Raw genomic sequence first — 13,455 nt, forward strand, 5'->3', positions numbered from 1 at the left:
AAACAAACATGGTCAATTATTGCCATCACGTGCTCCTTCCCTTTCAAAAATAAGTGTCGTTCTCGCTTCCCGATAAGTCAAATGTTTTTAACTTTAACTTGATATATATAAGAAAAAATATTAATATTTCGATACATAATTAGTATCATTAGATAGATCGTTGAATTTATTTTTATAATAAAATTATTTAAAGATACAAATGTTGCTAATACTTTTTATAAACCTAGTTAAACATAAAAAAAAAATCGATCGTACGAATACTATAGCGATACTTATTTTATTTTGGTGCAGAGAGGGCAGAGTATGTTTTACTATTTCAAAATCTGCGTTAGAGTTGTTGGAAGCCAAAAACAAAACCGAGATGATGCTGTCGTGACGGATGGGAACACCACAGCGAGAAAGTGTCGACACCGTGTGGTTAGCGCTCCGTACGTCCGTCGCCAGTCGCCACACGACGGGAACAGGAACGAAAGCCAGTAGCGCCTAGGGGTGCGTGCCCACTGCCTCGGCGATGAGCACACCATGTCCTCATCCGGGCCCCACATCGTCCGTCATCTATCAGCCAGGTGCCTGCATCACACTCGCCAAACGCCATCTGCTGCGGATCTGCTCCCTGACTTGGCCCTGTTGGTTTTTATCCCCACGGCTAGAATTCTCGAACAATTCAGGGCCATGTTTAGTTCATCCAAAATCCCAACTTTGGCACTATGCAAAAAGAAGATTCCCCGTCACATCAAACTTGCGGTACATGCATGGAGTACTAAATGTTGACGAAATAAAAAACTAATTACACAGTTTGGTTGTACTTTGCGAGACGAATGTTTTGAGCCTAATTAGTCAACGATTGGACAATTATTACCAAATAAAAACAAAACGCTACAGTGGTACCTAAATCAGGCGGCGCCGAATCGGACCGCAACTAAACGCGGCCCAGGAATCATCAGGTGTTCTATTAGCTGCGCGGCGCCAGAGCAACGAGAACGACCGGAAAAGATATACTACTACAATATGATTTTCCAATACTTGTAAAAATGAACAAATAAGAAAATGATTCTGAACTTAACAAATCAGTTGTGAATAATGGGAACTTTTATACGTAGTTTGCTAAGATTGAACTTTTACGAAAACGATACTGGACGGTACGGGAATTCTAAAGGTTACAATATTTATCATCCTCAAAAGTCACCTAGAGCACAGGGATTTTTATATACATTATTGTTCATCTTTTCCATTGTTCTAAACAAAATTTGACGGCTTTGGGGGCGTCATTTTTCTTTTTTGTATAGGTTTTTGTACTTGCTTTGAAATTAATCATATCTTCCTGACAATAGTTTATTTTATTATTTGCTTAATTAGACTACTTTATTAAGTGCATTGTGTTATTATTATGCACCTCAACACACAGTGTCACATGTTTTTTTTTCTTTTTGGTGATGATAGTGTTGCAGAAATGCGTATGTTGCGATGGATTTGCAGTCACACAAGAATAGACCGAGTTCAGAACGATGATATATGTGATCGCCTAGAGATAGTACTAATTGAAAAAAAGCTTGTCTAACATCGGTTAAGGTGGTTTGACCATGTCCAAAGAAGACCTCCAGAGGCACCAGTGCATTATGGAGTTCTAAGCCAAGCTAATAATATGAGGAGAGGTAGAAAAAGACCAAAATTGATATGGGAGAGACAATAAAAAGATATTTGAAAGCTTGGGATATACCTAGATATCTATGTTGAATAGGAGTACTTGGAAAGCAGCTATTGAAGTGTCTGAACCGTGACTTGGGGCTCTCGGTGGGTTTCAACTCTAGCGTACCCCAACTTGCTTGGGACTGAAAGGGAGTGTTCGGCTGGTCATTTCAGCCAGCTTATTTGCTGGCTTATAAGCCATAGTATAGTATTTTTCTCTCTTAAAAAAATAGCTATACAAATCAGCACCAGCGGCTTTACAATCAGCCGAACACTCATAGTGGTGGTGATCATATGGCATAGAGTTAAAGGAGAGGCCCGGGCAGAAAAGCTTATATATCTTAGTGGCGATATATATAGCTTGTGCTCCATGCCATGCATGTCACAAAAATAACTCTATATACGCGTAATTAAGAAATAACTATAAAATGCATTGCATTGGAAAGTGGCCTTTATTAGCTAGTGTTTCTTTGGCGCTCACCGACACGACGCGGTTTCGAACTATGTAGGCGCATGCACGCTTCATGGAACACACTGCAGTTTTCATCTTGTATTGCCTGTCGATGGATGGATCTATGACCACCAGTTATACACAGTGTATCATCACATGGCAATGAGCACATCATGTTGCAAATCCCTGTCGTCTCGCAGGTGACGCGCATTATGGCCTTGTTTAGATTGAAAAAAATTTCAATCCGATGAATAGTAGTATTTTCGTCTTATTTGGTAAATATTGTCTAATCGTGGACCAACTAAGCTCAAAAGATTCATCTCGTGATTTCCAACTAAACTGTGCAATTAGTTATTTTTTTTACCTACATTTAATGCTCCATGCAAACGGCTAAAAATTGATGTGATGGAGAGAGAGTGAAAAAATTTGGAATTTTGAGGGTATCTAAACAAGGCCTATATTCATGGATCCATGCATGGGTCCATGCATGGAGGCATTTTATTTTCAAATATTTTTCAGAGAATTTTGTACCTCCCGCTGCTGCATGATTCCATGCTTTACTGAGTGCATATTATTCTTATATAATTCTACCCATATATATACTTTTATTTATTAAACGGTATTAATTTATCTAAAATAATTGAGAATGCCATTATGCATAATTTTTTTGTTCTTTTAATTGCAGTATAGACGACGCAGAAAATCACATACAAGTACCCACACTTATCTTATGATGAGCACATGATAAAGACTGAACCGATATATTGCAAAATCGACGAAATCACCACGTGCATCTCTTTGTCAATAGATATTATCGTCTATCACTGAAAAATACACCGCAAATCCTAAAATAAATCTAGAAAAATATGAGCACATCCTCTAATTCTTCACCAGAGTTGGTCCCAATTGTTTATTATTATATTATTAATCAACTCTGTGCCAACATGTGTGCCTAATTACTGTTATGTTTGTTTGGACTGGTTTGGCTTATAAGTTATGACTGAAAATACTATTTACTGGTTTGGTGTGAGAGAAAATTACTGTTCTAAGCTAAATACGACCAAGCGAACAACAGCCATATGGTCCATTCCATTTCACAAGCAGCTAACTATGTGAACATCGAGATGACCGATGACGACATAAAATGCGACCTGGATGCATGCCTGGATCTATCTGATTTACGCGGTCTTCCATGTGCTTAGTACTGGGCTAGTGCCCAGCTTGCTAGAGCCTAGCAGAGCCGTTGTAATTGACCTGCTTTGGTCTGTTCGGTAGAGCAGTTAGAAAAAACGCTCCCGTCAGAAGCTATACTGAAGAAAAAACATGGTATTCCTAAAAAAAAGAATAAGAAAAACATGGTGGAAATATGTTGTTCTGACTCAATTTCTATGTTTTAGTATAAACATGGAATGCGAGAAGAAGCATGGTTAGAAAAAAGCTAAAAAAAACACACACTGATTGGTTCCTATTTCGTTTTTTTTTTTGAAACTCTGTTTCGGTTTATTTTAGTCATAATAAACAACTTATAAGCTATACCAAATATGTTCTATATATTGAGTAAATTTAAATATATCATGGTCCTTTCTTCCTCATCATCAGTATAATTAAAGGCGTAGCTTTCCTGCCTATATATCTATCCATCATTTCTTAAAAAACAAATTATAGAGTCCTTTTGGAGCCACACATATATCGTGATTTCATGCACCCATCTCTAGATGTCGAGCTATATATAGTTCAACAAATGGCGGCGTACTAATTAATAACCTTATAAATTAAATGATTTTGAAAATGACTAGAGTAATAAACCACATTTTACAAAGCTGGTTAATTTAATTTCTTCGTTCGAAACTAAATAATGCGCGCATAGTACGTACGTGCTATGTACGATGAGATGGTAGATCCATGTTGCTTTCAAGCCCATCAATATTTTGCAAGGTACTTGACAAAAACAAGCCACCTGCCGGCTGCTCTGCCCGTCCAAAACACACGCCGGCCGTGAGCTAGCTACCTCTCCACACCTGGAGACGACTCTACGCATGCTCGATCGACTTCAACGCAGAAGAAAGAGCACCAAAGAGAGCTAGCTTGATACCTAGATAGGCGGCCGGCCATGGCGTCCATGGACTTCGTGGTCCAGGTCCTGCTTCGAGTGATGATGAGAAGAAGCATCCGCAGGCTGCAAGAGGTCGTTGACATGGCTGTAGAGATCGGCACGGCGGTCTTCGTGGCCGTGCGGGTCTCCGGCCTGGTCTTCCGCCGCCGGCTGCCGACGACGCCGTCGTCTTCGTCGTCGTCGCCGTTGGTCGCGGGCGGCACTGCAACTACTACTACGACGTACTACTACTCCACGGGGGCGTCCCCCTTGATCGGCATGTCCAGGATCGACAGGCACTAGCTAGGGTCAGCTACTTCTGGCAAGCATGTAAGTACCAATATATGGTCATTTGTGCGTTTTGTGAGTAGCTAGTAATTAAATTAAACACTAGCATTTAGCTAGCTGTGTGTATTTTTATTCTACTGCTCTCTACATATGTGTAATTTGAGGAGTTGAGGTTGCAAATCAAAATAAACTTTTTCATTGATTCGATTGAGAAAGAAAGACGAGTGATTAATTGGATCTGATAGCCTCATTACCTGTGTTGGATTTAACTTAGGCCTCGTTCGGTTAGGCATATCACGCCAGGAATCATTCTGGCCAAGAAAATTCTTATATAAATTAAGTAACGAATCCGGCCAAAAATTCTTCCTGGGGTCATTCTCGGGAAACGAACAGGGCCTTAGGGAAAAGGTAATACGCGACCGTCGCGCGGAGCCCGGACGGCGCACGACCCTCTCCCTCTCCCACGTGACCACACCCATGCGCTCTTGCCGCTGGCCGCAAGTGGTGGGGCTGGGGCGAGGGTGAGGGTGAGGATGAGGACGCTGCCGGCGCGCTGCCCTGTGGTTAGGGGAGGGCGGGACGGAGCGGCGAGGGCAGGCGATGGGTGGCACGGCCGGCGGCAAGAGAGCCACTCTCCGGGGCGACGGTGGAGGAAGGCAGGGGTGGGGAGGAAGGGCGCGAGGACGCAGAGCTGGTTCACATGTTCCTAGTGCGCGCGACTGGTTGTGCGTTAACGGCGTCCTTTAACTTAGACATAAACATGATTTTTAGCTTAGCCTTGAAATGATCACTAGCTTATTATTCATAATGCGGAAAACTAAATAGAGATGACTAACTAGCGGTTGTAGATGCCATTTATGTGCTGGTGACTTTGTTGATGCAGCAGGGTTGAAATAATTAATAGATGATGCAGGTTTTGATCTTGATCAGTTTAGGTGTTTGTTGTTCCTGTTTGATAAATAAAGAACACAAATTAGATCAATGGCGGACGGAAGGAGTAGAGAGTGGTAAAACCCTCCTATGCCTAATAGATCGGTTTGACATGTTTGTGTCGGTAGAATTGACGTGGTTGATGTCTAGGTGCGTCAACCCTTTATTTGTATGCACTGTGGACCTAGGGATGAACCCTAGTATACTTAGGGTTGCCACCGACCACAACAAAAGATTATTTAACAAATTAGATACTAAACATTATGTTCCGAACTAATATGTTGGTCTAAGATCACATTCCAAACATTATCTCATTTGATCAAATGGCTAACAATATTTATGTTTACTTTAAAATTAATTTATGTCCACACTTTGTACCATAGTAAGATCAGACTAATGCATCGTCAGTCACATTTAATCGTTACTCGGATCCTATTGCTCATAGTCAATTGGAATACCTCGTTATCCCAGATCAGTTTGAAGACTCCACTATAACGCATATTGATTTGTGCGCTTCTAATGGGAAAAGTAGCATCAAGCCTTTAATAAATAGATATTCTAGCATCAGCTTAACATTTATTTTCTCAAGTTTAATGATTCGATTTTGGGTTCTTTCTATTTTACAACATAATATTTAATGGATATGCTTGATATCATTAACTGATTTGACCAAAGTTAGCAAGGGAGGTCCCTACCTATTTTTCATTTTATAAGATATAAAAAGGGGGGTTTATGTACATGTTACAAGGCCGCATGCCTAAATGTTTTAGAAAAGGAGAAATATCAATGAAAAATAGATAGGAAAGTTTCCAACAATAGTTTCACACGCAGCTTCGCCCTGTGAACTAGCAGGGAGAGCTCCTCTTTGAAGTAAACCTTGCAAGCAGCCAACGAGATAGTTTCATTATATATAAAAATAATAATTATCGCATTATGGTGATTCCAAACAGTCCAACAAGTCACAATGACGACCTCTCTGAAAATTGTGGAGCCAAAACGCTGCCTTGCCACACTGGGCATGTTCGCTTATCGCCCAACGGCTTCAGTCGGCTTATCAGCCAGCTTTAATACCAGCCGAACATGCCCATCATAAGGCTGCAGCGAGATGTCCTAGTCAATATGCGCAAAGCGCCACCACCAATTGGTGAAACTGCAGGTAAAGAAGAGATGGAACATGGTCTCGGAAATGTTTGCACCAGCCTGTCCTTGAGCAACAACCATAAGAAAATTAAATTTTATGTTTAGGGAGACAACATGATTTCCACATCCATTTGAAGATGGGCGAGGCTGGTTGTGTACCAATCAAGGTGTTGTAGGCCTTCTTGGAGGTGAAGATATCATTTACCCAAATATATTTCCAAGAATCTAAATGCCCAGGAACTAGAGGCAAGCCATTCAAATCTGCAGTGAGTTTATGAAGCTGAGCAGAAGCAACGGAGACAACGGTGTAGGATAAATGTACTGGACAGGTCGGAGGCTAGGAACTTCGTAACAGACATGTTTTTGTCTCTGACAAAGGAGAAGAATTGTGGGAAGCGAAATTCCAACAATCCTAGGTCCCAAACATCTTTCCACATGAGAATCGTTGAACCATCCTGAACTTGACAAGCAACCATCATTCTAAAATTGTCAAAAAGAGAAAGCACATCTCTCCACAAAAAAGAGCCTGACAGTGCTTTTGCATGTGGATTGTGGTGGAATGTTCCTCTTGTAGAAACAATTTCCAAGTGAGAGAAGCCCAAGATACTCGAAATAATACTGTAATTTGATATATAGTAGTATACTATAACAGTCTTTAAATCTTAATTTTGGGACAAAACTTCATGACCCACATGGCCTGTATAAGGGCAAAGCTCTAATTTTCTCAGCGGGTGCCCGAGTAGTCAACAGCTGCATTTATGATAAATGCAACACAATATGGAGAGGGATTCGGGATATATCAATTCAACACTGCAGCAGGGGTGCAAACCAGGCGTCACATGAGTTGGCAAGGAGAGCTATGCAATCTAAACAAATTTGTACTTGTGACGATGAGCTCCCTAACTTTATTCTTGATTTTGTGATAAATGATGTATAACCATCTTCAATGAATAAAGTCCGCCATATGGTTTTTAAAGAACAGCGTGGCTAGCGCCCGGACATCCCGACGGACGCGCGCGTCTGAATACCCACGCAGCGCCCCTCAGTCCGCCTCGCTCCGACTCGCACGTGCACCCCGACCTCGACATTGCGCCCGCCGCTCCTCACATCCGGATGGACAGCCACACAGCCCGCCCCTACCTCGCACGCGCACCCTGCCCCCGTTGTGCCTCGTTCCTTCCCCCTGACACCCTCTCTCTCTCTCCGCGTGTGTGGGACCCAGCTCACTGCGCCCCCATCCCCAGCACCCGAGTTGTGTGCCCATCACTCACTGTGCCCCCCTGAAACACTACTTGCAACATGAACGAAGCACTTGGATGCAACATACGTCAGACACAGATGAAACATTTGAAACATAATGTTGCAACATATGTGGGAAACATGTGCAACATCCAGATAAAACACTTGCAACATGTGTGTGAAACATATGCAACATCCAGATAAAACACTTGCAAGATGTGTGTGAAACATATGCAACATCCAGATAAAACATTTGTTGCAACAAGTGTCTGAAAACAGATGAAACATTTTTTTCCCTAAAATGCTTGCAACATACCACGAAAACACTTGCAAAAATATGCAACATCTCGATCTACTTTTGCAACATCCATATGTAACAATTGTAACATACCTCTGAAACACTTGAAACATACATTTGCAACATAGGAGAGGAGAAGGCCGGGGCCGGTCGATTCCAGTCATCAGGTTGGGATCCGGTGGCGAGCGGCGGCGCGCGAGCACCACCAGAACCGGCCACGCTCGTGGGTGCCCTTGACTCGGTCGGGGAAGACCTGAGGCGCCATGGCACGTGTGCCCCAGCAGCCGCGGGGTCAGCGGCGTGCCCGACGGCGATGGCGACGGACGGACGACGAGGGAGCGAGCAGCACGCAGCGCGACCGGCGATGGGGGAATGGCACGGCGCGGCAGCACGACGAGCACGCTGTGGAGGAAGGGCGGAAGGTCTGAGCGGCCACACTGCTTCGGGGCGGGCGGATAAGCATATGATGGAGTGGAGATTTGTTTTTTTTTTTCTAGAGTCATGGACGGACGACCGTGTTGGATCATTATTGTTTTTTTCTGAGAGATATGGGGCTGCTCCTGTGGAGCCGTGTCGGGACTCCGTGGATCATTATCGTTTAAAAAAATGTACATGGAAGTTCAGGCGGCCGGAGTTTACGGTGGGCCGGTGGCTGTTTCCTTACGGGCTTAAGTTATGGGCTGCCAAATTTCAATTGTGTTGTTGTCTAGGCTTTGGCCTTTGGGGGTGCAGCAAATTAGATCAAGAGGGTGCATATAGGACCGAGATGGGTTGCTAATAGCTAAATTTCATTTTCAGGGAGGTTTATCTGCACCTATGGGCCACTACTGGGCTTGTCCACTAAATCTGGCGGCGCGCGGCTCCGACAGATCCGGACTGCAAATCCTAGCCACAAGCCCACAAACGACCTCGTTGATCGCCTTCGCTGCGTCCATCATCTTGATCATCACAAAGTTCTAGACTTACAGCGTCACTGTTTCCTGTGGGGGAGTTGAGCTGACATGTCAGCAGCCCAGTGACATCGCTTGTAGCGAGTGCCTGAACTAGATTTTGGCTTGGTTTTGAACACTTTTTGTTTTTTGTCACCACAGGAACATTTGGTAATGGAGACGTTTAATTCCAGCCTGCTGCCAATCTTAATAATTTTCTCCTTCCTCTGATAATAATCCAGAGAGGAAATAAGGAACACGGTTACACCCAGGTTCCTTATCCCAGAATCTCGAATTAAGCTACAGCAAGTTGAGTAGTTGTTTAGAGCACTGCAACTCAGAACCACAAGAAATGATGTCCATGATGTATATCAACTAGGAAGTTCACCTGGAAGTACACAGCAGTACCATCTGCCCCACAGTAAGCCACACAACCAGGACATCAGCAAACAGATATTATGAATTTATAAGGACCACTGCAAGCATTTGACACCTTGAGTTGAGGCCATGAGTACAGTGGCATATCACCATGACAAGCCATCATCATCATTCATGCAGCACAAACAAGCCCTAGCATACACAGCAACCATCTACTCCGTCCCATGCAGTTTCCTTCACTTGAACATGGAGATGTCAAACACACGGGCGGAGCCATCTGATGAGGCGGAGACCATGGTGTTGCCGTCGGCAGTGATGGCCAGCGACTGTACTACATCTGCATGCCCACTCAACACCCTCGCGCAGTCCCCAGAGAGGCTGTCCCAGATGCGCACCTTACCGTCAATGCATCCTGACGCAACGTACCTTGACGAGCCTAGCCATGCCAGTGATGACACGCCCTCCTGCATCAATATTATGCATGCAGAAGAATGGATGGATGAATGAATGATTGAACGAGCAAACCGCAAGTGCGCATAGAGGGAACAAGAAGCAATCGACCCACATCATGTTCGCAGGTGCATCGGCTGGATTGGTGCGTGAGGTCCCAGATGATCAGCTTTGGATCCATGCTCCCTGTGGCTACCCAGCCATAGCTGCAGACAAGAAAGTCACATTCTGTAACAAAATTGTGTTGCCATTTGCCAACTAATTTGAGACACTACCTTGGTGAGATACCAACGCACTCAATGGAATTGGTGTGGCCTATTAATGAGCCAACGACCTGAAAAAACACCAAGCATTGATCAAAAAGGGAGAAATGGTGGAGGGAGAAAAAAAACAAAGACCAGCTCGAACTATAAGCTACACCTACCTGGCCCGAGTTTACATTCACAATGTGCACAGAACTGTCCTTGGAGCCACTAACAACCGTTTGTGAATCCAAAGTCATTGATAAGCATGTCAAGCCATCAGAATGATAGCCATGGCCTACAATAAGGGAAACAGAAATACCAAACAAAATTCATGTGTCCGCTTGATTGAGCACATCTGAAACTATGTGGTCATTACAACATATTCACTCTGTTCCAAATTATACTTTCACATGAAATTTGTCCTAAATCAAACTTCTCTAACTTTGATTATGTTTTTTAGAAAAAAAATATATATTAACATCTATTCACTCCGTTCCAAATTATAAGACATTTTCGCTTTTCTAGATACATTGATTACTATGTATCTAGACATAATGTATATCTAAATGCATAGCAAAAGTTATCTAGAAAAGCCAAAAATGTCTCATAATTTCAAATGGAGGGAATACAAGTCTACAAGTTCAAATAAATGATCTACAAAAACACATTTCATGGAGAATTTAATGAAACTCATGTGATGTTCTAGATGTTGATGCATTTTTCTATAAACTTGATCAAAGTTGAAAAAAGTTTGACTTGGGATAAAGCCAAAGTGGACTAATTTGGAAAGGAGGGAATACATGGCAATTTACCTCGAACAACATGTCTGCTTTGTGCACTTCTTGGGTCCCATATCCTCAAAGATGCATCATCCGATCCAGTACATATAAGTTTACCTTCACAAGGAACAGAGCATTCATAGGTACACCTACATAGGTGACCAAACCACAACTTTATAAATAGGCAGATGCATAGAAATCAAGGAACCGTGATGGTACCATCTGGAGTAAAATCACCACATGTCACTGTGTTACTATGTCCAGCAAAGGTATTTAGAATGGCATTATGGTCAGCATTCCACATCCATAAATTACAATCCTCTGATCCTGCGATTATCAAATGTCCCCGAGGATGCCATTTAAGCCACTACAAAATCAAACATGTAAGTCACACTATGAGACTATTCATCGAATAGTGATGTATTTTGTGATGGAAAGGAAGGGTTTCACAATGGGAATAAGTTCAATTGAATGAGATCAGAATATCTCACCTCAAAACCTGACCCAGAACCCTCAAGGGTTCCCTTGAGAGTTCGTGTAGCTGTATTCCACACATTTATTTGCCCGTCAAAACTTCCACAAGCCAACAAATTCCCATCTGAACTGAAAGCCACTGCGCCGACAGTATCCTTATGTCCTGTATCAAGAACGGCTATTCTGTAAGTTTCCTGAGCTTGCAAGTCAACAATGTGGAAAAATAATGAGCATGCATCAACAACATGGAAAAATACTACTCCCTCCGTTCCAACTTATAATACGTTTTGACTTTTTTAGATACATAGTCTTTGCTATGCATTTAGATATACATTATGTCTAGATGCATAGAAAAAGCAATGTACCAAGAAAAGCCAAAACGTCTTATAGTTTGGAACGGATGGAGTACGTGAGAACAGACTAACAGTAGATGCAAAACTGCAGGAAAAGCGTAGAAATTAGATAGTGAATTACATCCATGGAGAAGATGTGGATGTCATGAAATTTGAGCACAGTACCAAATACAGAAAACCATACATGATACATGTACCACCACTATTTACATGGACAAGAACAAAGTTCATTTCATGTAATGTTCAGGATAAACAATAATTAATGAAGAGAACAAAAAATATTATCATACATGAATTCAAACAAATCAAGAGTGGGTGTACTTCACATATATATAAAACAAAAGGCACGAAGATCTCAGAGCTAGTACAGAGATATTTCGATAATAATTGCCATCCAACAAATAAAAAAAATAACAAAGAAAACTATACCAGTCAGCTCCAAGGCACCCTCTTGTGATCCAATCCTCCACAGAAATCCCCTATCATCTTTGCCTCCAGAAGCCACAAGTGATGCATCTGTAGGACTGCACGCAACAGTGAAGACTTCGTCTGTACCCAGAAAAATGGAAGGAACAATAAAAGGAGTATTAGCGTGGTTATCAAAGAAAGGCGTTCATTTTTCTTGTGTAACAACTTGCCTTTGTGGCCTTGAAATGTGTATGTAGAATCATCGACGTCTTCTGAGTCAACTGGAAAACGAAAGTAGCCATTAGATTGCATAACAAAGCATCGCCGGATGACTTAATTAGAATGTACATCAGGAAAAATGAGCAACTGAGCACATCATCGAGTGCAGGTTTCTAAACGAAAATTTCAGAAGGACAAGAGCCAACATTCTTCAGAATGCAAATGGAACTGGTATCAAGAAATTCGTTTTCGAGAAAAAAAAAAACTAGTACCAAGAAATTAACAAAAGTATGTAACACAAATGGAGCTAACTGCGCTATTTAACGAGACAGATACAGAGAACAGCCAGTTGCACTGTCTGATTGTATCTCATTCTGATGCATCCTTGGAGACCTTGAACAGCCAAGCTTAGGATGCAGGCGTCAAGTGAATAAGTGATACATACACGAACATTACATAGCACTAGAATATGAAAATCGCTCCACACTAACTATGTCAGAACAAAAACTATCTCAATCTCCTCAAGAACTATCTGAGAGGCTAGCCGAGCTGGCGAATAAACGAAAAAAAAAACAGATAAACCAAACAAAATCCACCCCTACGTACCCATCCCGTCGCCAACGTCGTCATCTTCTTCGTCGCGGTCGGGGAGATCTGACAAGGTAAGGCAAGCACGAATAAGCAGCAGCTGCAGCGATGGAGCAAGCAAGCAGGTAAGTAAGCAGAAGGGAGACTAGCACTGCTGATCAACCTTCATCGTCGATGGTTATCTCGTGGATGATGTCCTCCTCGTTGATGAAGACCTCCTCCTCACCGTCAGATCCTTCGCGGGGAAGCTCGCCTGAGATACTCATCGCCGCCGCTGTTTGGGGATCGGACAAGTGCGTGTGCAAAGCAGAAACAACGAGACAGGGAGGGCCTTCTAGTCAGTCTGGGCTGGTGGATGCGGGCGACTGATGAGGGTCGAGGGACCAAGCGCTGGGTCACCGGCGGATATCCGATAGGCTTGCAGAGTTGCAGGTGGCGGCGGGGCGACCGGCGTGCACCTGTCCGGTGGGGGACTGGGCCTGGGGGTGGTCAGCGGCAGGGGGTATTT

General features: G+C 42.9%; 2 protein-coding genes across 2 annotated transcripts; one reads left to right on the forward strand and one right to left on the reverse strand.

Moving 5' to 3' along the window:
* Window positions 1-4,090: 4,090 nt before the first annotated feature.
* Window positions 4,091-4,754, forward strand: LOC136457175 (uncharacterized). The gene has a single exon (XM_066457220.1). It carries the CDS (start codon window positions 4,248-4,250, stop codon window positions 4,530-4,532), a length of 285 nt encoding a protein of 94 aa, XP_066313317.1. The 5' UTR covers window positions 4,091-4,247; the 3' UTR covers window positions 4,533-4,754.
* Window positions 4,755-9,236: 4,482 nt separating this feature from the next.
* Window positions 9,237-13,392, reverse strand: LOC136457163 (uncharacterized). The gene is made up of 11 exons (XM_066457208.1): window positions 13,111-13,392; window positions 12,966-13,013; window positions 12,371-12,421; window positions 12,162-12,281; window positions 11,397-11,542; window positions 11,125-11,272; window positions 10,939-11,022; window positions 10,306-10,421; window positions 10,157-10,215; window positions 9,997-10,087; window positions 9,237-9,895 (listed from the first exon to the last, which is right to left on the reverse strand). Exons 1-11 carry the CDS (start codon window positions 13,211-13,213, stop codon window positions 9,668-9,670), a joined length of 1,194 nt encoding a protein of 397 aa, XP_066313305.1. The 5' UTR covers window positions 13,214-13,392; the 3' UTR covers window positions 9,237-9,667.
* Between the last annotated feature and the right edge of the window lie 63 nt (window positions 13,393-13,455).

The sequence above is a fragment of the Miscanthus floridulus genome, chromosome 6 (genome assembly GCF_019320115.1).
Source record: "Miscanthus floridulus cultivar M001 chromosome 6, ASM1932011v1, whole genome shotgun sequence".
NCBI classification, from domain to species: Eukaryota; Viridiplantae; Streptophyta; class Magnoliopsida; order Poales; family Poaceae; genus Miscanthus; species Miscanthus floridulus.

Bases quoted from the DNA above. Each gene is read 5' to 3' on its own strand.
- LOC136457175 (XM_066457220.1), top strand. From the start codon at position 4,248: ATGGCGTCCATGGACTTCGTGGTCCAGGTCCTGCTTCGAGTGATGATG.
- LOC136457163 (XM_066457208.1), bottom strand. From the start codon at position 13,213: ATGAGTATCTCAGGCGAGCTTCCCCGCGAAGGATCTGACGGTGAGGAG. The intron at 10,216-10,305 runs GTAGGTGTAGCT...GTGTTTTTTCAG, and splicing joins TGAATGTAAACTCGGGCCAG to GTCGTTGGCTCATTAATAGG. The intron at 10,088-10,156 runs GTAGTGTCTCAA...TCTTGTCTGCAG, and splicing joins TGCGTTGGTATCTCACCAAG to CTATGGCTGGGTAGCCACAG.